Source organism: Perna viridis, chromosome 6, assembly GCF_037379345.1.
Source record: "Perna viridis isolate PV_CMFRI_1.1 ecotype Kerala chromosome 6, ASM3737934v1, whole genome shotgun sequence".
NCBI classification, from domain to species: Eukaryota; Metazoa; Mollusca; class Bivalvia; order Mytilida; family Mytilidae; genus Perna; species Perna viridis.
Window position 1 is genome coordinate 5,689,612 of NC_142450.1, and position 27,361 is coordinate 5,716,972.

General features: G+C 31.3%; 2 protein-coding genes across 14 annotated transcripts in view; one reads left to right on the forward strand and one right to left on the reverse strand.

Annotated features, from left to right (window-relative positions):
* Positions 1 to 842: 842 nt before the first annotated feature.
* LOC148613341 (protein FAM76A-like) lies at positions 843 to 13,968 on the reverse strand. Of its 4 annotated transcripts, none has more exons than XM_088586706.1 (10): positions 13,797 to 13,968; positions 13,211 to 13,275; positions 12,405 to 12,477; positions 11,742 to 11,894; positions 10,816 to 11,159; positions 10,245 to 10,343; positions 8,543 to 8,590; positions 6,948 to 7,110; positions 6,229 to 6,330; positions 843 to 5,507 (listed from the first exon to the last, which is right to left on the reverse strand). In XM_088586706.1, exons 1-10 carry the CDS (start codon positions 13,875 to 13,877, stop codon positions 5,415 to 5,417), a joined length of 1,221 nt encoding a protein of 406 aa, XP_088442832.1. In that variant the 5' UTR covers positions 13,878 to 13,968; the 3' UTR covers positions 843 to 5,414. The 4 variants fall into 4 exon arrangements, with proteins under 4 accessions (XP_088442832.1, XP_088442833.1, XP_088442835.1 ...); XM_088586707.1 differs by having other exon boundaries at positions 12,405 to 12,465; positions 13,797 to 13,967; XM_088586709.1 differs by lacking the exon at positions 8,543 to 8,590 and having other exon boundaries at positions 12,405 to 12,465; positions 13,797 to 13,967.
* Positions 13,969 to 14,134: 166 nt separating this feature from the next.
* The window catches only part of LOC148613342 (centrosomal protein of 57 kDa-like), a 35,472-nt gene continuing 22,245 nt past the window's right edge, over positions 14,135 to 27,361 (forward strand). For 3 of the 10 annotated variants that reach the window (XM_088586693.1, XM_088586695.1, XM_088586700.1), the window contains exons 1-2: positions 22,111 to 22,193; positions 26,445 to 26,631. In XM_088586693.1, the coding sequence (XP_088442819.1) occupies positions 22,119 to 22,193; positions 26,445 to 26,631 (262 nt within the window). In that variant the 5' untranslated portion in view covers positions 22,111 to 22,118. Of the gene's footprint in view, positions 14,280 to 17,751; positions 17,865 to 21,805; positions 21,854 to 22,110; positions 22,194 to 25,003; positions 25,148 to 26,444; positions 26,632 to 27,361 lie in introns of those variants that run through there. The other 7 variants (XM_088586697.1, XM_088586703.1, XM_088586694.1 and 4 more) reach the window with 5 other exon arrangements.

The window sequence follows — 27,361 nt, forward strand, 5'->3', positions numbered from 1 at the left end:
TGTAGGTGTTGTAAGGTGATTATTTTTTATGTAACTTGAGTATATAGGGGCAAATCTTTCACTGTATCTCTGTATAATGATGTTTTGGGGCCAACTGCAGCCTGCCCTGTGGTGTTATATTTCCTCATCAGAAACCAGGTTTTTTTTTGTGAATTTTTTTATTTTTTTCTTTCGTTGTGACTTCCTTTTATATTGGTATAGCATTTTATTTGTGTTTTTCTTTTTTTGTGTATTTTTTAATTCTGTTTAGTGTATTAAGGAAATTTTTGTTTGCATTGAAATGGTTCAATTTCTGTGTATGTTTTTTTTTCATTTTTGTTTGTGTATTTTTTTTTCAATTCTATAATGCAACATAATCCAATTAGATTTGACATTATGACTAATACTGTATTAAATTTTTGCATGAGGAGAACTGCTACATGGTGAAAACAAATCCATTTGTAGTATCTACCTAAATGTTGCCCATGTCTGAGTCATTTCCCACAGTCACAAATCAGTTTCCATTTGACAGCTGACAAGTTAATAACAAAGAGGATTTTTTTTTCAGTTCTAATTAGTATATTTAGGAAGTTTCTGTTGTGTAATAAAATGGTTCAGTTTCTGTGAATTTTTTGTCAAGAGTATATTCATTTAATATGTTACTTAAGAAATTAAATTTCAAATTTTACACTTACTAATAGAAATATTATTCATAATTGATAAAATAATTTCTCAAGGGGAGGGGCCTTTTGTCTGGTAGGGGGGGGGGGGCTTTTATCCTGATCCCCACCTTAAGACAATATGTGGTGTGCCATGCTTGGAGGGCTTGGTAAAACTCTGTCTATTGGAATCATAGGAATAAGTAAATTTATCACATTTATTAACTTTTTTCTTTACAACTAAACTAAAAAAATACAATAAGATGATAAAATATCAAATATCAAATGTTATCATCAACACATGAACAAAGAACAAATGGAACATATTACAAGGGAGGGTCACTCATTCAGGAACAATGCTTACAAGGGAGGTCACTTCTTCTGGATCAATGTTTACAAGGTAGGTCACTCTTTCAGTAACAGTGATTTTATAACAAGAATACGATGAGTAAAGAACAGAATGAATACCATTATACAGAAACAGTGAGGCAAAATAAATAATCTGCCCACCCAAACAGGTTTAATCAAGTGTTATATTGTAGAATTTCCACAACATTGGAGGTAGATTTACCTAATATATTTGGGCTGTAAACTTTCTCCAAGAAGATAACTGATGTACATATTAAGAATTTCCAGTACTATTAGACTGTGTTGAAAACCACTCTGATTTTTTTAATTGAATTTTTTTAAAGAACACTGATCTGACATGATTCTTGAAAGAAATTTTAAGCACTGGTTTATATTCTCTAAGAAACTTTAAGTCATATAATATTTTCCAGCTAATTATCTCCCCCTTAATATAAAGATGTTTATAATTTTGCCATACAAGTTTTAATGTCAAAATTTCATTTTAAATAACACATTTTTTACATTGGAGCATACATTATTTGCTTCTTGAAGAAAAAAAATTATTTCTATGCAAGCTCCCTGAAAAAGATGTTTAGTGTAACAATTATAATCTTACCTCAATTTAAAAATGATATGATAATTATAATAAAACATTTTTGAAATACTGGCTAGAACAACAAAAAAAAAAACCTGTAAAAAATTTTTACCTTTCAGCTAACTAACAATGTGGAGACAATTGTATATATCAGAATTATAATACATGTTTACCAGTAAAAGTCAAACGTCAAATTTCATTAATTTTGTTCAGTAGTATAAGTTACGATGACGATGACACAAAAAAAGATGTCAAAACATTATATCCCCAGCAACTTAATTGCATAGGATATAGTAAACTTGTGTAGAAGACCATGATTTCTTTAAGAAAAAGTTTTCAATTTCAACAATTTACATGACCATCCTGTACATACATAAATAATCAAATAAAACAACAACAATAAATGAAAGTAATATACATGCATTTACCAAGACTAAATTAAAAATAAATGATTTTTTGGATTTTTCTGTTGACTACTGATATGTCATTCATTTAAAATATGCATCCAAATCTCTTGTACATCTTAAAAGAAACATTTTGACAATTCATCAAACCAATACAATAAACATTTATCATTATAAAAAAATAAAATTTTAACTATTGTAAATTTGTTCTGTACAGCTTAAATTATAGATATATTTACAATTAAAAATTAGCAACATAACAACTTGAATTAAAACAACAGATGCTAAAATAGTATTTATGGTGTAAAAGCTGTAACTTGTACAACTTATTTCAACACAAAAATTCAATTTACTCAAGCACAATTTGAATTAAAATATGTGGTCCTCAAACAGGAAGTTGTTGTCCCAAAAATAGGCAAAAAAAAATGAATCCAAACATACGGCACATCTATTTAATGCTTGCGTCAAAATATCAAGTGACTGTGAGAAGTAGAATGTACATGTGATTGCAGAGAAAACTGTTGGATAAATAAATGGGACAGACAGACAGACAAGACTGATGTAAAACGATGAAACTGTACATCCCTCTTTCAAAGTAGGGATATAGTTATTCAAATGTCCATCACTTTTCGTCTCTGTAGAATTAATACCAAGGGGATAATCCTTATTTTATAGAAACTTACAGACACATGTGATAAAGGTAGAAGTACACCATTGCTTGTTTATTGAGTACCAGTCGATATAAAATTCAGACACTGCTTTATGATAGAGGTGATTCATGGTGTAAGAAAACCTACCGAACTAACAATTATTTTTTAACTACATATGCATATTTATACATAATGATAGTCCTTTCAGCATGCAGATCTGCATTTTGGAAAAAAACAATGCTTTCATCTCACACTAAAATGCACCAAAATCATAACTATTCAAGAACTATTACTCTTGCAAAGTGCCGATTTCATACACAATCTATATAAATATATTTTTTTCTCAAAGGTGTGACAATGGAATGACAAACTAACACTGGTTATGTGGTCTGTTGCTGTTTCCAAGTTAGAAATAAAAGTCTATTTGGTGGGTTTTTGACATGCATGATTCACCTCCTTTCTGATTTTTAGAAAGACTGATACTTAAGCTCACTCTCTTTGGGACAATATACATACATGTAAGACTCCTGAATCCTGATTGAACACATATTTAATATGAACACAGACACTTTAAGTTTTTAAATGCCACAACGAACGCTATTGAATATATCATTTAAATAATACAGACATGAATTTTTATAAAATATATCGATGAATTCAATTTAAGACTATACACTTAACATGAATATCGAAGAAGAATATTCAGTACAGCCGTTTTGTCCCCTATTCACACAGGAAACACAAACTTTTATTCAACCTTCACTGAGCTATTTTAAGGTAAAGGAAAAGAAACAATTACGGCTTTAAAAGCAAAATTTTATACAAGTGACCAAACAGTGAAAGCACAGGGAGTTTCTGACCACTGCCTGGTACTCAGAGAGACAGCTACTCAATTCATTAGAATAAATAAATGCCTAATACATTTTAAAATATTTTTTTGTAACTAAGAACATATTTTGAATACAGTTAAAAATGTATGATAAAATCCAATTCTTAAAATAGTATACAAATAGCTGTACACATTTCCTCTTAAAACTGCCAAATAAATACCAATCCTATTCAAATAAGACCTATCAACTGTTCCAATCTGTCACGTTACTAGAATCTAATATCATTCCATTCTACTTTCTGTTCAGATGACTTTTTCAGAATTCTCTGGCTTTTCCCTTTGAGTAATGCTTTCAAGATCATAACAGATAAGTTCTAATTGGTTGATCAGAAAGGTCATCTGAACAGAAAGAAGAATGGATTGTTATTAGATCCTAAATGTGGTAACTGAATGGAACAATTGAAAGGTATAATTTTAATTAGATTTAATAAAAAAAATAACTTATACAACTGGTTGTTTTTTTCAACTCTTTCACATTATGAATTTAAATACAGATAAGAAGATTTTGAGTAAAGGGAAATAAATGAATGATAAAGAGAATTGTGACCATAAACATCCATGATCATGGCTAAATAATCATCATTGCAGAAAGTAAACGTAGAGAAAAACATACAACAGCTCAGATAGACTAAGTCATTTGCAAACATCAATATGGCACAAATTCAAGGTAAAAGCAAAATATTAAAAGCCCCTTTAGGATTGCAAACCTATTTCCATATCATTAATATAAATTTTAAAAAAATCAGGCCATCGTTGCTAGAACATTTAACTTGATTGTTAATGTAACTGCCTTGGTCAATGAAGGTATTTTTCTTTTTATCCAGATTACCTTATTTTTGTAGTTTTCCTCATAATTCCATAATGCAGAAATCAATAAAAAACAAAAAGAAGTGTCTTCCTAACTATTAAACATTCTATCAGAGCAATTTTCAGAGGATTGGAGTCATACAACATGATATTTTGTCAAAAGCTATTTAAGTAACAAAAAACACATAAAAATATCAAAAATTACAAATGAAAGATGTTTGACAACCTCAATAATCTATTTATCAATCCTGTGCCTGTTTTCCCTAAGACGAATGGAAAAGACAGATTCCACCTGAGCTGTACTGTACATTATAAGTTAATATTGTTTTATTTATGAGTATTCCAATCTATTTTAAGTTCAAATACAACATAAAATGACAGTAACTTATCAATTTTGGCAACATCAATGTAATAAATATAGCACTTATATTATGCAACTTCTTACAGAAAGAACAATATTCAAGAGGGTTAGAATTAGTTAGATGTGTTTAATGCAGAAATTCATAACAAAGCTCAGGAAACTTTAGACCTTTTCAATGTTCTTTCGTTAAAATCTATTTCACAACTGACACAACAAGTAGAGATTGCAATTCATGCTTTCTCTATAAGTCATTCCACAGTATTGCTAGAAAAAAGAAACAATATTCAATCAAATCACTGCTGACAAGCTTTTTAAGTCAAAGCAAGCTGCCTCGTACATTGAAACCTATTAAAACAAGTCTTTGGATGAACTAAAATCCTGCTTATTCCAGACATCTCCTTCACATTTCAAAACAATCATTATACCTTCAGTCTTAACAAGTTTCTGTTTAGACAGGTCTTACTGTAATTCAACATTATTCAGAAGATGAACGTTTTACAGTAAGCATATGCCTTTATACAACATGATCATACTACAGTGTAATGAGGGTCATCATGATGGTCTTGATATAAGTAAAAATATACCCGCAAATATGTCTCGATTCTAGATTGCATATGGAAGTACCAACAACACATTTTGTATGCTTACAGTACAAAAGTACTATTACAGTTTTCCATAATAATATTAAATATTAATAATTTACTAATATGTAATAAACCATACTACAAAGCTAAAGGGCTGGGTACAGGACTGTTCGTAAACTTCTTTCCTTTTGACAACGTTGATATCTGTTTCATGAGCTCTCTTACCTTGATCTGAAAAAAAAATGTTAACATAATATTTTGGCGATTAAATTGACAATAACAGTGAGTAAAATAGTCAAGTTCAGGGAATACAGTTGGTCTCCTTGAGAGAATGAGCATTAACAGATAGCATTAACCTAAGGTGACTTACTAGACAATTGGTGAGGGGATTCAAAAGAAGTCATCAGGTAATTGTCATCCAATTTAGGAAAGAACAATTCTATTCTGTAAAGTAACTATATCATTCGCTGTAGGAGATACATGTAGCATTCCTTGCATCAGTTACAAATAGCTTATCTTGAAGAGGTAAAATTAAGTGTTTGTACTGTATACAATTTTTTTTTCAATAGGAAGAACTATGTCAATTTGATAAGAATGTTGTCCAATCAAAGAGTTAAAGCTCCCATTCTAGTGAACAGGAAATTGATGATAAAAGTAAAAGTGAAACACATGAATAATTAATTATGCTGATGTTACACAATTGTACCTATTATCTAACTGTTCCTTCCTATAAGAAGTTTCATCTTAAATTTTACCCAGGAAAAATTTACAAATCTTGGTTGAAATGTAAAATTATTACAGAAAAATTGACCAACTGACAAGATTTTACAATGAATGTAAGGACAATTTTGTTGCAAGTTTCTCATCCAGATGTACACAATAACTACCAAGAATGACAATTTGAATTTTTTTTTCAGCATACTACAAAAAAAGAGGAGAGTCTGCAGAATACCTGATTATTTTCATTAGTCTCTGTAAACTTTTTCTGTAAATTTGTCAACTTTGTTCTCCACTCCTTCTCAGTCTCATAGTTCTGTGCCTTCAATTCAGTTAGCTGAAAAAAAAAATCAGCTGAGATCGCAGGTCAAACAACTACCATTTAACATGTAACACAGCAACTTTTGGTTAAAGGAAGCAATTATTTTACCCATGAAAGATAAACCTATTTATACTATGGAGGCAAAGATATTCATAGTTCAAGCGATGAAAGATTCTAAATTTGTGAGATAAAACATACAACATTGTTTCATTGGTGACGTCATAATGAAACATTTGACTACATTTTTAAATACAAAGGAATAGCAACAAGAAGGGTTTTCTTAATTTATAGCCCATATATCACAAAATTAATTGTAAAAGTGAAAAGAAAATCAGACCCCATCATAAAATTGCAAGACTGATAATACTTGAGGCTATCCTAGAAACAAAATTTCTCCAGGCGCAGAACACAGTTGATTTATTCATGTGTTGGTGATGTAGGAGGGGGTGAAATTTTGATTTTAATGTTTCTCAGAAGACAAATATATTGCATCTTAAATTTAATGTGTTATTGGTACTGTTATCAAGGTAGGATTTCAAGGTTCTATATTTAGGATAAGACTTGATAGAAAATTTGAAATCCTTCCCTTAGGTGATTGAGATTTAGGATTTTGAATGACTCTCATGTTTTACCTTCTTTTCCTTTTCTAAGAGTTGCTGTTCTTTTTGCTGTAACTGTTTTTTTAGGACCTCCATTTGTTCCTGTAATTGCTGCAATGCGATCAGATGTTCTGAACTATGAGGATCTTCTGTTGGTCTGTCAGTAAGACCTGTTAATGACGACAAACTGCTTCCACTACAAAATATAATTATTCACACAAATATATTAATTTCCTGCCATCTCAAATTATTACTGAAGTAAAATTATACATTTTTCTGACAGTACTGTAAAACTTTCAAGTTTTTTTCTGAAGCAACTGTTTCAAGATAAAGAAGTTCTAATTTTTTCCCTTTACATAAAGCTAGTAATACTAAGCTGGTACATGTTTGGTTTTCTGAAAAGATAAAATTGTAGTAAAAACTTTTTACGTTTCTCTATATAATGTGTTATAACAATTTGTCATTCACTCTCACCAAAATTTAAATAAAGAAATTTCCTTAAAGGATAATTTACAAGTTTTAAAAAGAAACATTGAATGTTGGTTGGCAGCTGGAAAAAAAATGTTTAAAATGCCCCTATGGTACAATAGGCACAATAAACCTGTACAACAAGAAAATGAAGGAAAAGTGCTAGAAATAGCAGGGATAACAAGACGAGCATTCAAATAAAATATCTATGATAAGTTCCCCTTTTTTAGAACACCACCCCCCCCCCCCCCCAAAAAAAAAAAAATTGAAAGTAAATTATTTCTACTTCAATCAGTCTTAGCACATGATGATCAAAGTTTACAAAATAAAAATACGTAAGCCATATATTTTACAATGCTTGTAATTCTTTTTAAAGTTTACATTTCACAAAAAAGCTAAAGTTTAAGAACCCTCACACTCTAAAATTATTCCAAATCTACAAGTTGTATAACCTAAATCATGGCCTAAGTTGTAGTAAAGTTTGTCAAAGCTCTAAGAATGCTTAGAATGAAAAACACATCTATGATAGCACTGTGCATTACACCCTGTGGTCACATGAGAAAATGAGACATGGCAATAGCTGAAAATGTGTGAAGTAAATTATTTCATATTCAAGATATCAGATAAAAAATATTAATATTTTTGCTAGATCTTAGAAAGTTTTGGTTGAAGAGAATAATGTACGACAACAACAGACAGTCACAAATCTGAAGTGGTTAAAACTGTAAAACATTATATTCAAAACATTTTTTTACAAGAAAAAAAGGACAAGAGAATGTGTGTAAAAGTGAGTTGACTGTGACCTCTGACCTTGTTGAACAGTAATAGCCCAAAATAAATACCAGTTGTGCTAAATGAATTCATCTATTCTATAACTGCATGAATGAAGGTGTCTATTAATGACCCAAGTTTAAACTAAATTTTTTTTAGCAAAACTGATATTTATCCAGTTCAAAAAGGTCAAAGGTCAAGGTCAACTCACTGTATATGTCCCTCTTCAGATAAAACTACATTTCTGCACAAAATTGCAAAGACAAAAACTATTTATAGTTCATTATGTATCTCGACTTGGTAATAAGATTTTATGAAATGATACCCCTCCATCTAAAGCACATGAATACATCAAAATGAATAAAGCTCTCTGGGGAATTAAAGCTTACTTCTTTAAGAAAGAAAATCGGCCCTGTTCTTGCTTGGGAGAATCTGGTCTGAAAGTAAAAATGATCTTCGTTGCTCTGTACAACAAAGACAAGTGAACTATGGACTTTCAATACACAAGATGCACATTTGCCAACACATTTACCATATAGTCATGCCTGTGTAGCTTGAAAATATAGCAGTGATTCCTATGGAGCACTTCAACTTCCACTAAGTTTTATCAGTATGAAAAAACATATTCTGCCAAATACTGACTTAATGTAGCAATGGCATTGACCCCCAAAAGTAAATTGTAAAGAAATATCATTTCCAACAATAACATTTGCCTAGCTCTTGGTCGTATGTATACATGAAACTGACAGAGTTTGACAATTCCTTCTGGTAGTTGAACTAATCAATACATGTACTTTCCTGGGTTCTGTAACTCCCTGCCATATTAACTTTTTGACTTACTGACCATTACTTTTTACCTTTTTTTATTTCAGAAAATAGTACATGAATGTTGTGAATAATGGAGTCAGTGTTTCACTCTGGTCAGAAAGAGAATTTCTAAACTTTGTGTACTCAATATGTTAACTAGTAATATAAAAATTTTTCACTGGTCACTTTTTATTGTACAAAGTGCATTAAAATTCCATAGTTAATATTAATAATATATACTATACAAGTTAAAGTCTAATAAAGCAGATTAAATATGAGATATATGAAGCAAAGCACACATTTCTTTCTATCAGCCTAGTTATATTGCTATTTTTCATAAGTTTTCAAGGGCCTCCAAACAACCTGGTGTTATTCTTTTCATTAGCAGTTTGAAATATCAATGTCTGATCATTTTTGGAACATGTAAAAGTAACTAAAGCCAAAACATATTTCAATTGCCTAGAAATATAGATATAGAGCAGGTCTGGAGAGTTTACTTAAGTATTATTGAAGTTTCAATTATCATTTTTTTTAATTTCAAAAAGACAAAGTGGTTTTAGTCAAAATGCACACAGACAAAAGTCAGACAAAGGCAGATTTTTTTATGCTTTAAAAATAAAATGATGAAAAATCCTATCTCATTTAGCTACTAATGTGTAAAGGGTTCAACTAAAAAAAAATTCTCAAAAAAAAGGGGGTTTGTGCACTGATGTCTAACTCTATGTGCAGACAATATACACAACAAAAAATAAAGACTTTTTTAGTTCCAAGTACTAATTTAGAATCAATATTGTTAGAGAATTGTTAAAATACTTAAGCAGATCCATGTAAATACCAGGCAAGTCCCATAATATCAGTGATACATTGAAAACTTTTTGCATAACTTTTTATTGCGTTCAATATGCCTGAGATATAATTCCTATAATTTCAAAGTGCCGATTCCAGATGGTGAAGTATGATTTTATCATTTGAATATTGATTGAAATGTACTAAAAGTTGTTCCTTTCCTTTCAATTTCATATTTAACAGGTCAAAAATGATCTCATACTATCTTAGCACTACAATTTGTTTCGAGTTTTGAATGCAGTTCAGCAACAAATTTTCTTTAAAATGTATCACAACTGGCAGCCTGATTCTAACTCAGATCATTACTTAAAAAACTAATCATGAACAAATTCAAAATTGACAAAAGATTACAAATGCAAAGAAGCTATGTTAATTTCAAGTAAATTATAAATATGCCTAACAATTACATATGTAACAAGTGTTGTGATTGGTGACTACCTTTTAGTAGGAGTAATCCCATTGGTTGAAGATGATGTCTCCAGACGTGGTTTCTTTGGAGGTGTTTGAGCAGCTGTAGGAGTATTAGATTCACTTGTTCTATAAATAAAGAATATTACATTAGATCAATTTTAAATATTTAATTACAACCTTCTATGCTAAGCCATAAAAATTTATTTCCCCTATGCCCACATCTTCATTTCACTAATTTAATTTAAAAATGCTGGGACATTAAACTCCAACAAACAAACACTAATTTAATTTTTGTTGGTTTCAATGTCTACATATACCACATATCTGAAAACTAATGCCAACACATTTCAATGAACTTTTTTCAGACTATATTTGTCTAAAGAATGCAATGTTTATTGTGAATGCTTGATATAACCATCATGTATTGCTGACCAAGAATTTAAAGCTAGCAATTTTGCATCATTGGCATATTCTAATCTCCCTGGTTTGTTGGATTTAGGTCAAGCATTAAACTGCAATCACAATTTAACCATGTGAAGAGGGACCTTTAATTAAGGGAAGATAACTCTAACCATTAGGTAACATGTATCCTACTTACTTCTGACCATGGTGATGCTTGTGTTTATGGTGATGGTGATGGTGTTTGTGGTGTTTATGATGGTGATGTTTATGGTGAGATTTTCTTTCGCTGGGCTTTTCTTCCTGACTGCTGTCTTGGCAATCTGCGATACTTTCGGATTTTGTTGCTTGCTTGTTTTCATCAGAGGATTTGTTAATAATTGCATCAAATGGATCTATTTTTTCTTGTTTTACTTCTGGTTTTTCAGAAGATTGTTTTTGAGACCCAAAATTTTTTCGTGATTCCTCTTCTCTGACCCTTGCTTTGGCTAAAACTCTTTTGTAAGCTACTGTACACAGCCAACACATCAACTTGCCATCAATCTGAAAAAATGTCAATCATCTAAATTTGAATAAAAAAATTTTTTTTTAAGTTTAAATTTTCATTTTATATCTGTGAAAATTAACATTCAAAAGCTGTCTTTGATATCTAAAAATACTTCAACAGTCCACAAAAATATTTCAACTTGATTTTTATTAGTAAGACCTTTTCTATTCTAAAATTTTAACCCACCCATTCAAGCTCTGTCATAATCTAATCCACAAGAAAGTGTCTATTTTTGTTGGTTTTATTTTCATATAAATTCAATTGACGTCTTCTGATTGATTTTTTGTTACTTCTTAAAAATGTTCATAAAAAATTGCCCAAGTAAAAAAATATTAAAATAGAATGGCCTTTTAAGCCGGTAGACCTAAGGAAAGGGAAACAACTCTTGAAATCAGTGATATGTTTGTATCATATTCAATTTCACCAAAGGCTATCAAGCTTTCATTTGAAACAGAACAAAATCAATCTGAGTTACTTTGATGCTTAAATGAGATCGATGTAAATTGCTGAATACAAACTTTCCAATGATTTTTAAGAGTTGTGTCCCTTACCCTAGGTCTATCGCCTTAAGCTCCTACCTTTGTTGAGTTATCAGATCTCTCAAAAGCACATTTCTGTTTACACTGCTCACAAGTTTTTGGTGGTCCCCACTTCCTCTCTGAGTTGGTGCATCTTTGACATTTATTGCCAATAAATGCAGCCAAAATATTACAATATTCACATGCTGATGGCTAAAATCATAGAAAGAGGGAAATAAATACCTTATAAAACAACATGCAGTAGGTATAAAAGTTATCCACTGTACAATAAAAATGCTTTACGAAATGTACAAGAATAATAATGGTGTGGTCAAAACAAATACCAACATTTATAAACATAAAATATCAAAATTTGTTTATTGAATCTAATAATTCGTTATGAATGGTTGCTTGCACTGCACTTGATATTCAAGCTACAGAGTATTTGAATTTCCAAACTAAAGTCTGTTCAGGTAAAAGCAGTACATTTATTTTAAATTTGATGTTTACACTTTGTTTTTAATATATATTTGTAGTAACATGTCTTATTAAGGAAAGGAAACGTGCCTATGTCATGTATGTGTAGAATACTGTACGTGCATTTAGCAAAGTTTTGGGAACACAATAAATGCATTCTTGATATAATTACTTTATGTATAAGGTAAAATCATATCCTAGATTTTTACTTTAACGTAACTTTATCTAGTACAAAAGTCATATTACCTTTCCATATAACTTTACATTTTGGGCACACTTCTTACAAATTGAGTTTGTACTGGCTTTGCTGGAAAATAAACTGAAAAGTTTAGTGAAAGTACAAATAAATAAAAGCACAGTAATTATGAATTAACCATAACTGCAAAAAATCTTTATCTTTTCTTCTGTAAAAGCTAAATAAATGTGAAAATTTCTGACTTCAAGTATAAGTATTAATGTCTATTTTTGCATGACGAATTAAGACTACAAAAATTATCCTTTTTTTTCTAAGGAGCTTTCTTTTAGCTGCATAAACATGAATAATGTTTATATGCTCAAATGTTCAACTACTAAACTAATATTTGATTGATGATATTCATGTACAATGTACCCTGGACTGACTGTTTTTTTTCCAAAGCAGTTGGTATGTTTTTTATCTTTTTACCCTTTGACATTGAAGACGCTCTTAAATGGAAATGTAAGTCAGCTGACTGTAATTCCGTTTCCCCTGATAACTTAGTGGCATTCAAAAAACTGTATTGAAAATTGAAATGGGGTCTCAAATGTTTTCTTTTCTTTTTCTTAATGAAATATTGAAAACTACATGTTCAAACAACAACATATTACTGTGTCAGGTAACTTTTCTTAAGGTAGTACATGTATTTGTTAATGATCAGTAGAAAGCAAACTAAGTACAGTAAGACTTCTTCTTTTATAACTTTTTCTACAAAATATCAGCATATGTTCAATATGTGTTTGGTGCACATAGAGGTAAGGAATAATTATATAAAATAAATTTATAAAATAAAAGTTAACAAAACAAAATGTCTTACTCTTCTTGCTGAAATTCAATTCTGCAGTAGGTACATTTTACTATGGGGTAGTAATTTCTACATTCCTGTGATGAAAAAAAAAAAAAATATAACTACATATAAACATTTCCTATTACAGTCAGTCATAAGTCTGAAAATTGAAATGTTAAGCCTGAACCAAAGAAATTTTGAAAATTCTGTGAACTGCAGTGATGTGACAGAAATTTTTATTTCATCTGACATGGGTGGTCCTAGCCCAAATAATTACCCTATTTTGCTTGCATGCCTCCTTCAGAATAAAAAAATACCTCAGCGAATGTCATGATTATCTGGACTACATATAGGATAGTGCACTGATCCCAAAGAAACAAGACCAATCCAAAATTTGAAAAGTTAGATCAGACAAATTCTGAAAACTACGCATCAGCATTTACTCTTTGTGTATTGTTTCAACACTGCAGACAAATACATAATAGTGTATTTACTATTCAGGTTAAACATATATCCATATATACATATAGTAAATTATACTAAATCAATGTGTCGAAATTAATTTTTACAACTAATATCAACACCCAGTAATTTTTCATACAAAATAGGGTCATACTTTACACAACTGCTCTGAGGAAGAAAGTTCGTCGAAGGGATATCTCTTATGACATTTCGTGCAGGCAAATAATGCAGCCATTTGAATGTATAACGAGAGGAAAAGTCAATATTTGTTGATCAAGGGGAACAAACGAGTCATCGGAAGTGCAAATGACACCGGAAGTTACTGTTCCGCGTTGATGAAATTTTTAAAATGAAAAATCATACAATAAGCGATTTATTTTCACACGACATTTATGTACAAAACAATAAACTTTGATCTATAAATTGCTACTATTATTGTGCCAATGTCAATAATATTTATCGGCAAGTTTTATTATCTGCCAATGAGGGGCGAGAACTTGTCGAGTTTCCGGCGGGACTTTGAAGTTGCTGTCAAAGTTTGTTTACAGTTGAAACGATGCACATGTCTTAAGAAGTTTGACAGAAGCCTTTAAATTTGCAAGGTTTTGGAATACAAATGGAGGAAAATAACATGGGGGTAAGAAAAATTAGATTGGTGGGTGGAAAAAGCCGAGTACACGAAATATTGCCTAACCTCAGGTCTGTTCATGCACTTCATTATGTGATTTCAATAACAAGTATATTATGCACGATGTGCATATTATACAAACAGTGTAATAAAGTCTTATGTGGGAGGTTTATTTAGGGGTTAAGGTATTATACTTATACTTACACGGTTAACACTACTCCAGCAATGCTAGAAGTTGTCTGGCAAGCTATTTTCTGACTTTTAATGTTTTGAATCCGGGTCGTTTTCCCCCGAATCCCGTTCGCTCCCTGAGTCATTTCGCCCCGATTCCTGTTTGCTCAGGATCGTTTCCCCCGATTCCCGTTCACACTGGGTCGTTTCGGACAAGCTTTGGAATTCTTTTTATTTTGATTAACTGAACTCGGCTTCCAAGCTAAGGACTTGACTTCAAATGATAGCATATATTAATCATGTCTTTAATTACCTATAATTGCTGTGATAACAAATTCATTACGTCCTTTAATCAGTGATTTAGCTAGCGCTCGTCATTTTCGCCATTTATGATAGGAATTAATAGATGACGAAAATATTTTAGATCGTTTTTGTCACTTAAAATTTGAAAATTGTATAAAAAAATTCCAGTTACCAGGTCAACCAGGTGTGAAATACATTTTATTGTTGTTAACCTGGCAAGCCTCATATGTGCATCCTTAATAATCCTTCAAAATAACAACAGTTAATTTATCAATCTTTTGGTGGATTCTCACTCGTTTTCAGACGATCATTTCCGACCGCCTGGAAAAGCTTTTAGAAGACTCGAGACATTTCTGATTTTAAGTACGTTTAAAATATAACTTTTATATGTAATTAATTTAAGGATTATTCGTGTTAAACGATTTCGATCTTTAATGGATGCCAACTGATATTTACTCCCATACAAAAACGAACCCTTCACAAACCTCATACATATATGTAGCTATCTATTTTTAGAAATTGAAATGCACACACTGTAAGAACATTGTCTCCGATGTGTGACTGGTCATCTAATGGATTTCAATTAATTTTAACGCAATGCTGGACAGTTAGGAAGTATTAATCAACGATAAATATTTATTTTACAATTCTCTTTCTTCTTGAAAAGATATAACAATGATAACGGACTTCTTCAATTCGACTCATAATTCGGGCTCCCAACAGTAAGACATCGCGGAGCAACTGCTTACAGAGTCCAAAATGACTTTGCCAATGTGGCCAAGCTCTTTTCTATCTGTCTAGTTTCAGCTTTATCGTATGGTGACCTTCTCTCGTGTAATGGTAAAGAAACTGTATGAAAGGTTTTAAATGGAAAATAGTTTACTATAATTCTGCCGATTTCAAGGAATGGCGGAACGAGTGTTATGCAGTATGGCGCTTGAAAGTAAGAGGTTGGGTATGGAGGAACGGAATTCCAACCTCTTACGTTGTAGGAGTAGGTTAACACTTGAGGGTTAGCAGTGCCTAGAACTCAAATATATTTCCAATCAAATCATGACAAATGTGTTCCAGGCACCTACATATGTTATTGTAGCTTCAACAGTCAGGGGATCCCAAAATTTCCCACTTGGAATATTGACCCTCATTTACAGGCCTGGAATCACAATGAGAGGCTCATTAATACAGCCTTCACAAAGTTCTCTGAGAAAATGATGGATTTGGTTCTCAATATTATTCAAGAAATGCTGGACCAAAGCAGCTTGTACTGGACCAAAATTTTTTCAGTTCCAACATGGTCGTAGATTTTGACTAGCGATATGGTTCTTTCACTGTTAAAGCTTGGGAACAATGATAGATTTATGGTCCACCAAGTAACAAATTTGTTCTGGTTTCATTGCAATATTGTCAGTTTTCTTCATCATGAAGACTCATAAATGGCAATAACTTACACAATTTGTAGACTACTGTTAAGGTTTAAATACATTTTTGTATATTAAAAGTCAAAATCTAGGACTTAACTTGTCAAAATACCTTTAGTCATAAATTTATGAATGTAGTTAATATCTTGCTGAAACTTTACTTAATGCTTCTTCATGCAGTATTTTAATGATTTTATTATCAATCAGCATCTTAAAATGAGCTGTACAATAAACAGTATTTAATACATGTACAATGTACGATTGGTTTTATTGAACTTGATAATGTTACAAATTCAATTACAAAGATGATACAAGTTAAAAGTAGTAGATTTAATAATAATTGTTATTTTATGTCAGAGAAGATTAAGCTATTCTTATTGGTTATAACATGGCATTCATTACTGTGTGAAAAAAAGGCTTTCTTTGGATTCTTCAAAGAACACATAAAAAATTCAGAGAATCTTTTATCTTAAACATGTTAAATTCATATCCCAATTCAGTTCAGTGAAATAGCAAAGAACGTATTTGGCATATAAGTTTTAAGGACAAAGGTACAAAATTACATTAATAAACTCATAATTGCAGTTATTTATTGGAACTTCCTTTAAAAAAAAAAGATTTGAATGTTTCATGTAATTACACATGTACATTGAATGTGATCTATTCAATTTACTATTCTACAGGGGCTGCTCTGGCTTCCAAAATTCTGTCGCCAGAAATATCGCCAGCTGCCATTTTTTGTCGCCAGTTTTCAGAAATTAGAACCAAAGGGTGCCAAAAAAAACCCATTTTTTTAAGAAAAGACAGTATTAAGTTCACTGATGAATTATCTTTGTCAATTCATCAAAATAACCTCTCTATTCATGACATACATGTACCCAAGATTCACTCTTGCTGCATGTATAAAGTAGGTTTTTTAGTCTGTCACTGCCCCGTGCAGGTCCGGGTGTCAAAAGAATAGGCCTGCAGCAGCGCTAAGCTTGTCGTATAAGGCGACTAAATAGTGCTCAGAAACCTAGCCAGGGGCTAGGCGCTCTGCCCACAGAGCAACTGGGATGTGTGCCCCAGGTGGTGGAATGGGGTACCCCTGGCGTGTTACATGCTGGGGTTGTCAGGCTATAATACGGAAAACCTGACCGCAAACCATAGTGGTGCACCGTGTTAGGAAAGATGCCATGTTCATTGTCTGAATATAGCTGAAATATTGCTGCTCGGACGTTAAACCCCAACAATCAATCAATCAATAGTCTGTCACTTTCATATGCATAAAATATTAAGTACTACTCCAGAAACAGGTATTTTACTTCTATCAAAGACTATATTACTATTCTCATACAGTCCCTGATTTTAAAACATGTTCACCTTTGTCCTTTATGGTCTAATTCATCTAATACAATATAATTTACTTTTTTATTATTTTTAACAAGCTTGATTCTTTTTTTTTCAAGTGATAAAATTTCTATCAAACTACAGTTTGTACCATGGACCATTAATTGTGTCTTGATATCTGAATAGCATTTCCTTAATTAGATTTTGGGAATCACTATTCGGTTTACCGATTTTCCCACCAAAAAAAGTCACATTGCAAAAGTGTAAACAAATGTCATCCATTTTCTTTTATCAATTCTTTCATTTCGAAGTATTTAGACACTTCCTGATGGGATAATCATTGTTAATTGGATTTGATTTATTCTGTTATTAGGTAAGTCTGTTCCTGAATGTATCACATGGTTAAATAGGGCTGTGAAACTTGTGTGTAGCCACATGCTAATTGTGTTTATCTTTGACCAGATGATGAGAGTTTGATTGGCTCAGTAATATATTTACATTTGATTGACATCTCCCATGAGGATATTGTCAGTCCAGTTGTCTGGTCTAATTACCATTAATTGCCTTCAGGCGTAAATTGGTCATAGTCAATTAACTCTGACCAGGTGTCAACACAATTGTTTAATTAGAGAGAATATCTGTTGCTGATAAACTTCCTGTCAATTTGAATGTACAAAACCTAGGCGCCAAGAAAATCGCCAACGGGCTATTTTTGTCGCCAGATAAAATAAAAGATCGCAAATTGCGACATTGGCGAAGCCCATCGCGACCCCTGTTCTATATTTTAAAAGAACCTGAAGAGTAGACTTTTTTGGGTTGTATATTAATAGTATCAACATGTCATTGTTGTCATCATTAGCATCTGTCAAATATAGTTTATTTATGATAACTGAAGTTCAGGGACATGAAAGTACATGGCCAGGAATACCAGAAGCATAATACAAAAGATCTAAAAATACACAAATTAACAAACACTATAAACATGCATTGCATTAAAACAACTGGTTATTCTTAAAAATGACCAGTTGATCGGTTTATTTAGCATAAAATATTGGGTTATACTGTATGCATATTTTTTATGTTTTTGAGGTCTTCCTTAACTCAGTACCTCAGCACTTCAATTACGATTGAGAATCAATCTAATCCTTTTTGAAATTCTGTTTTAAAATTGCTAACAGGGTTAGTCTTATCTTTAACTGTTTTGGAGTTATAGAGGTACAAATTGGGCCATGCCCAAAAAATATACTTTTTTAAAAATTTTGGTCCAATTTTGAATTTTTTTTCATTGGATTCCTTATGAAAAATCCTACCTACATTTTTCAATCAGATTTCAGATATCTCTTACTGCTTTCCAGTTATAAAGAATCAATGGGGACACTCCAAAAAACTGACATTATTATTTTTGGTTCGATTTTGAAAACGATTGAATTTCAAATTTTGTGCCATATTTTTGTGTACAAACCAGTTATTTTGTGCACACTTGTCCTAACTGTTTGGCCACTGCAGTCACATCATACTACAAGTTGCTCTTTAATTACCTTCATAAGCAAATAATTTTGTGACAGGCTTCAGTGAATTGAGTCTTCACATGAATTTATGTGAAGTATTTTGCCTGTAGCTGTGTAGAGGAGTAAAGTAGAACTAGGTAAGACAAATTTAAACCTGTTTGACAGATTTGTTTGTCATCCTAAATATTTAATAACAAGAGGATGATTTACACAAACCTATCTTTGTTTAGTTTTTGTTAACATCTTATTGAAAGTTTATTGGTTCATCTGATCATTTTGGTGGACCATATTATTAAATTTTGATTAAATTTATGCTTGGTAAACATTTCATATAAAATAAATATATGAAGTTAATAAAAAGTGGGAAAGAGACAACAAAAGTAAATTGTGGCAGAGATAAAAAAGATTTCTACGAACCAATCTTTCAAATTTTAAATTGACCTACCAAGTTTGTCTGTTATTCTATTTTATTGTTGTCTAATATCCTTGTAAATTTTCTTACTTGTTACAATGGTTTTATTGTCACTTTGTGTCTTCTATTTATTGTATACCTTATTGAAAAAGTTGACTGACAACAGGCAAAATGTACCTACTATGAAGCAAAGTACCATTGATGGAGACAAAATATATTTGCCATTAATGGAGACTTGGAGACAAAATACATCTGCCAAAAATGGAGACTTGGAGACAAAATATATCTGCCATTAATGGAGACTTGGAGACTAGTTGTCTCAGTGCTTTTCTCATGTCCTTCCTTAATGACAGAGTTAGAAACAGTAGCCTGCCCGTCAACCCGAGACGGTAGGGCTGGCTAATTTTAGCAAAAATTTATATAGCCATATAGTAAATATATTGGAATATTGTATTCAGGACTGGCTAGAATTTGAGTGAGTTTCATACCCTGGCCTAATGTCACACTTGCTTTACCCATGTGTCTTTGTTTAAATTAAATCAACTTCCTTTGTTTTTAACAAACAGTCACTAGAAGACTCCAGAGAAACTGCATCTTGCATTTTGACTTGTTGATTATCTGTCATGCCTTCGTCTTTATAGTGAAAGTTATGGATAGTGCCAATGGGCCAGCAAACCTTACTAGAAAAAAAACACATGGCAAGAAAAATTTTGTCTGAGGAATTTCTGTGATTCTTCTCAGATTTAATGGTTCAACAAAGAAAAAGACAATGATCTCAAATTTTGCCACTTTAACTTATGATGTACAATGTATGAAAATGTTCTAAACCTGGGAACGCACATTTCTTAAAACATTGTTAAGTCATTTATATTATTGAATAATTTCTGTAACTTTACATTCGCCCATGATTTGCAAAATTATATATTACTACACAACCTTATGCTGTAGATAAGTGCCACAGAACCATCATTTCTAGCTTAATACAAGACAAAAATGTACCTCGTATTTACCATGCACATCTGTTCTACATGTCTTTTTTACTTGTACATGTATGAGAATAGAAAAGTACATGAAAAGATGAAATGGTTGATTAGCATTGAACTTTCTGTAATATTACTGAGAAATGCCGAGTCTTTAATTCAGGTGTTTCCAGTTATTTAATCTGGTTCCCTGGTCAATGTCATTAGCGACCCAAAAATATCCCTGAAAGTTTGAGAGAAACTTGTGGAATGAAAACATTACCCCAGGTTGTTTTCGGGTCATCACGGTTACAAAAGAGTAATCAAGTGAACCAAGATGCTTACGGAAGTTACCTGATTCTACAGCATATAGGAACTTCGCTTGAGTTAGTGCTATTTCGGATGTTGAAAGCAAGCTGAAATCAGTGGCATAGAATATTTGATGATTAGTGACTTTGAGGACTTCAGTCTTTGATAATGATTACATGTAAGTGAAACCTGCCTACACACCGAAACCCTATTGGACTATAAAATCTGTTTGATGGTTTACCCTGGTTCAAAGCAGATTTAAACTGATGTAAAAGGAGTTTTAGTGTCTGGTTTAGAAAGGTTTTGCTTTATTTGGGGTTCAGGTTAGACAAGTTTCACTGTACCAGAAATTCATGTATTGAATAAAACATGTATCAATAGACACATATAAAATCTTTTGAACATAAATACATTGTTGTATATCAGTTTTATTATATTTCAAATTCTATGTGTTGTAATGGATGTAAAACAAACATTTACTTGAATCAAAACAAAACCCTCAGACTTTAAGTGGGTCTGTTTGTACTAGTTTTCCTGTGTGTTGCAGTAAAAAATGAACATGTAAATAAGAAAATGTTTCCTCATTTTTCAAGTTACTACTTCTCTTTTCAGTTAGGTATGATAATTTTCAATAGCTGTCTATAGCAATACAAAATATATGTCTGTTTACAGAAAGTAATGGCTGGTCAAACTTGTATACATGTAGTAAAAAATGACAGTGAAAGAACCATTCTGATTTTTTTTTTCATTTTTAGTTCACCTGGCCTATAAGGCCTAGCTTAACTATGGAAAGAACTTTTCTTTTTTTCCTTTTTCTATGTGTACTTACAAGTGCATGTACTTCATACCACTTTTAACATAATTAAAAATAGGAAAAGGAATAATTCCTGTTGTGTATTCATACATATTTGTTTGTTGTAGTATTACAATGTATCAGCCCTAGTAGTCTCATTGTTGACATTTAACTTACTTAGTAAATGGCCTTGTGCCTTTTGTGGTCATATCTTTTGTTTAATTCTATCGGGTAGTAATTAAATCAATTAAGACAATCATTGTATAATTAAATATCTGATTTCTTATTAAAAATTTATTTCCATTGTCATCCATGAACCTTATGATATCCCAGAATTCCATTTTAAAGATGGCGTTCATGAGTGTAGGAAAACATTTTCAGGTGGGATGAAATATATGTTTGTTGCTTTATTTGGTAATTTTTTTTGTCGATGTTTAATGTACATTGTGTATATTCATTTTAAAGTTGTTCAAAAAATGTTTATTTTATGTCTGTAATATATTAATAAATGATTAGGGAATTTACTGGTATTAGAATACTTTTCACCCTTTGAATACTTAAAAATTTAGTTTTCTGTTTTTCATTAAAAGTGCTTTGTCATCTAGGTCTTATCTTTTATAATATTGATACACATTTAGGAATAAACATGCAGCTGTTCCAAAACTTCATAATCAGCACTACCAGCGTGCTTTCAGAACAGGATACAGAGGTTCAAACTGATGTGGGTATAAAATTTCTGCCTTTGATCTTCTAAATTTCATTTACTCACGTCCTAGACCTTTGACCTTTTTTTTCACTGGCAATTTATTGAAGACTTTGGTTTCTTCAAGTGGATCTTTCATTTGAAACTAAGAAAAAAATCCACTCTTGAAATTAAATTTGAATGTCTAGAATTACTCTGAAGTGATAGAATAATGTCATAATCTTAGTAGTGTAGATAACAAGTTTTGCAATACTTTTGCAAAAAGTAGGCCTGTAAGAATGGTAAAGTCTAAAAAGTAACAGTCAAACCTATATTAGCAATCACCTGTATTCAGTAATAACCTGTATTAAGAAACTATGATTAAAATATATTGCTATGTGGTGCATTCTATACAAAATTAACATTGATACAGACCACCTGTCTTATATGACCAAGATTTTGTCCTCCCTTGGAACGTGACAGGTTTCAGTGTATTAGTGAACAGCAGCATGTAAACAAAATATTATATGGTTTAGACAAATAATTTTGTATATTGATTGTTTGATAAGTCAGGTTATAATTTTTTTCTTTAATTTGCATCATTATGCATTTACAATAGTTGTCCCCTTGCATTTTTGTCAAAGAAAGATATAAAGTTGAATTACATGTATGTTACATGTATAACATGTAATGTACCATCTTGGTGGTCTCTTGGTAGGGTGTGGGAGGTTGTTGGTTTGAATCTCCCTGACCAAGTTTCTCCAAGACTTTAAAATATGTAGTCACTGCTTCTTTGCCAAGCATGCACTATATAGGAGATAAAGAAACAACCGGTTGGCTTGTGGTTTGAATGGGTGACATGCCTGCTTATAGGCTTTTGCTTCATTAAAAATTTGGCTCATCATGTTGGACTAGTACAAAGCAGATTCTGTTGGATTGATAAAACGCCTTAATGCATGAAATACAATGTATCTGCCATTGGATGTAAACAACGATCAATCAATTTACATGTATCATGCAAGTGATTGAGTGGTCAGATTTTTGTCCTCAGAAAACTCCATGAAAGATGTGATGATGAGGTCATTGATTTAATGGTAGATACATGCTTATATAGGAAGTAAACTTTGTGGTATAATTATACAGTTTCTGTCATTTTCATTTTGCTCTTTGGAGCTTGGTCTTGTTTTTATTTTGTGACTAGAACTTGTTACTTTTCTTTAAAATCATGGTTGATATAACATGTATAAGATGGGGAAAAAACAAGATAAAAAAATAGTTTTGACAGTATATTTTTGAGGAAATGCTAGTATAGAAAATATACTTTACCACAAAAATGAGCTTATGAAGCTACTGCATTCTTTCAACATGACAGTAATCTAACCCCTTCAGTGCTTACAGCACTTTGATTTATATTCGGATGAATACTACACCAGAAAAAAAAGAAATTAGAGTGCTGAATTTCCAATTATGAAATTATAAGACTCCTCGAGGTGTCATTCCTACCTTACCAATTCATCGCTTTATTTTCAGTTCAACAAAAAAAGGTTTAAAGGTTTGAGTGCAGTCTTCTGAAATGTCAATTGCATATTGAAGTTTCTTTCAAATTTTACTGATCAATTAAAGATCTCCTTTATTGAAATGCTCATAATGGCCAAATTTTCATTCCAAAATAGGAAAATAAAATCTCAATTTTTTCCCAATATGATGTGCAAGGGAATTGATCTGATCCATAAAATTGGACATTTTTTCCTTTTGAATACAGTTTGAAATGCTCAGTGATGTTATTCGATAAATGAAACTTTTTGTGAAATGGAGCTCTGTATGAGCCCAATTGTTAGCCATATATGCCTAACCTTTCTGAATTGAATGGTTTAAATGGAAGATATATGCTACATTGAACTTTTATCTGTTTGTTTTGTTTACCATTTAGACTCGATGAATAAAGGGAATAATACAATTAGATGCTCTGTGTCGATAAAATTTCAACTATCTTTTCCAGCTTAACGGTTCTTTTTTCGAAGTATGCCTCAAGTCAAGTCATGTTAAGAGAATTTACATTTATATTGCTTTTTATGATGTTTTTCACTTCTCTCTAAAGAGATGAAAAGTGATAACTATTGAATTCATTTTGTAAAGTTTTAATTTCCAATTCGTCGTATGATGGTACATCCTATTATTTGCAGTTTTATGATCAGATACAAGAATGTGATTTTTAGTATAATAGAATATATGCACCTGAATATCATCTAAATATAGCTGGTTTAGTTCTTTAGACCCATACTTGTTTTTATTTATGCGATTTTTACAATGCTTTATTGTACAAATGTAGTTGAAGTCTGTCGCGGTCATGCACTGCCCAAGACTTCTCAGATTTAGACAGGACATTGATTGGTAGGGCTATATTAATGTTTGAAGATAGAAATTGGAATTTTGTATTCTTAATTCTGAAATTTTATTGATGATGTATAATTAATTTTTACACTTAAGTAGAAAAAGGAAAAAATATTTGAAAGGTAAGAATCACATGTACATGGCATATCCTTTTCAATTCTATAGCAATCAAAATTGCAATATTTTTCAGAAAAGTACCATTTCATTTTCTTTCTGATGAATTGTATGTACATACATGTAAATGTATGGTTATAATTAGTCATATACAAACATGTGAAAGTATTCATATTTATGAAGGAGTTATGTCTGTCAATAAAGGAGTTAGCAAATTTAATTTGCATTCCAGAGTTAATTACTGAATACACAAAATTCTATATTTGGTCATTAATTTACATAATTGATATGAAAGGAAAAGTGATTTGAAAAGGTAAGCCTATTGGATTTCACACCTGAACAACAGGTAAATGTGATTACCTGAACAGGTGCAAACATGTTTATGTTATAATATTGGTGTTAAAGTCATTCATTGCATTTAAAACTTTCTGTGAGGAATATAGTTCTTAAGGAATCTATGAAAGGAAATAGTTAACAAAATGATCAAGGTATTGTCATGCAAAATGGTTTTTTTTTTTTTTTTTTTAAAAATAAGGTATTTTTTAACTTTGTCTTTTGCTGTGATAATTAAAGGATTGCCAGAATAAGAAGACTTTGTTGCATAAATATTTTCATTAAGCATTAGTTTGATTAAAGGTCAATCGAATACTTCAGGTATCATTTGACCACTTTTTGTATAAGAGTTTCAAACTCAAACAAAGCATGTTTTTGCAAAGAGGAAAAATTTATAGCATTACACAGAACTGACTTATTTTATATTTTCAATGTTTTCTTCTAACAGTATGTTTTGTTAAATGAAATTTTTAATTTTGGAGTCTGATTCATAGATATAGCTTAATTCAAAATATTGAATTGTCCACAGGCCTATTATTATTATTTCTGTGTTCTCTCGCATAAATGTCACACTGATGTAGCATAGATCATTAAGCTATTCAAGATATTGAAATATCTGTTTACTAAAAATAAATTTAGTTTACCAATTTTGGCCCTTTAAAGCATAAAGCTTTTTGTCTTGGGAAAGATGACCAAGTAAGTTTTAATTTTGTAAAACGACTTATTTTCTTAACATTTAAATGTTATTTTAACTCAGTATAAATATTTCTGCCAGATGCGGTACTTGAAAACTTACGACGCATATTCTTACATTGAAAAATGATGGAATTATGTTTATGCATCCGGAAGACATGCATATCATGTACTTCACTGAACATGCAACATTTATAAACATTTTAATCCCTAAAATATTGTCTTCCACCAAAACTTGGATACAATGATTGGTATAAGACAATGTATTATGTTTTACTGCCTGTACATTGTGCTTTTTTTTCTGCACTGTTCACAATTTACAATACAGAACATGAATTTTGCTATAACTTAAAATGGTAAAGTGTGGATATCACATTCAAAGCATTGGCCCTCACTTTTTAAGGTGGCAGTTATTTGAAACGTCAAAATGTTACACAAGGCCTAATCTAGAAATCAAGGACAAGGAAAGAGTCAATTTAGTTTGAAAAATAACAATATTGGCATTTTTGTCAATTTAATCTATTACAAAAACTTCTCCCTGTCAAAGACAGATGGGAGAAGTGAGCACAAACAAGGAGAAGTTTTTTGCTCATATCTCCCTCTAGACTAGGCCCTGGTTACATTTGTAAGCATTTGTGTGCTAGTTTCCCCACATTATGTTGCATTCTCATCAAAACTTTTCCAGTTCATGTATTAGTTTACAATATACACTTAATTTTATTTGTAAAGGAAAAAGCTACAATTTTCCTTTTTTTTCAGACTTTTTCACCTAGTATGGGATCTTTACGGAGTCCAGCAAAGCGCCCTCTGTACAGAAATCAAGACGAAAGCTTCACAATGAACCACGATCACACACTATACCACGAATACCCAAACAAGCCATTTATAAATGATGATTATCGTCAGTCTAAGCCAACAAAGGCGTACCCTGAAAACAATAGAACAGGTATTTAACTGAGATTTGACACACTAAATTTGTTGTGTAATTAGCTCATTGTTTACAAGTATTGTTGTGTTTTGTTTATACATTTACTACATTTCAGTCATCTTAATGAGGCTCTCGATGGAAATGCATTTTGTTAATTTTTACAAAAGGAAATCAGTTGTTGTTTTAGGCATTGTAATTGCTTTACTACAACAATACTGTACATTCAGTCTTTTATTTTAACTTAGCCGTACTATATTTGTGTAGTACTCTTACAGCCCTTACAAAAAATTAGCAGCTGGTGATAAGGTTTTAGTTATATTCAGTTCTTTTTATTTTCTTTTTATGTTTTCAAAAAGACAAATGTTCTAATACAGTAACAGTTCATGCTGTTTTTTCATGTACTCTGTATGCATTTCTTATCTAAGTGCCTATTAATTCATTCACATCTTATTTACATGTTGAAATCACTGTACATGTAGACTGATTTATTTTATGCACTTGTCAAATCCATTTTTGTGAAAATGGCTGGAAATATCAAGGTTGTATAAGTCTATTTACTCAAATCAAGAAATTATTACATGTTTGTTGAGGTCTTCATTGATGTTTTTTTTTATGTGATTTATTGAAGCTAGGTCCAAATATTACAACAGATCTGGTAAGTGAAGCGTGAAGTTTGACCCAGTATTTCTCCTGAATGGTGGCCATCTTGAAAATCTATTGAATTTTTTTCACAAGCAAAAAAAAACAT

Bases quoted from the DNA above. Each gene is read 5' to 3' on its own strand.
- LOC148613341 (XM_088586706.1), bottom strand. From the start codon at position 13,877: ATGGCTGCATTATTTGCCTGCACGAAATGTCATAAGAGATATCCCTTC. The intron at 12,478-13,210 runs GTAAGACATTTT...TAAACTTTTCAG, and splicing joins ATTGAATTTCAGCAAGAAGA to TTTATTTTCCAGCAAAGCCA. The intron at 7,111-8,542 runs GTAAGCTTTAAT...TATATTTTGTAG, and splicing joins CGATTTTCTTTCTTAAAGAA to TGGAAGCAGTTTGTCGTCAT.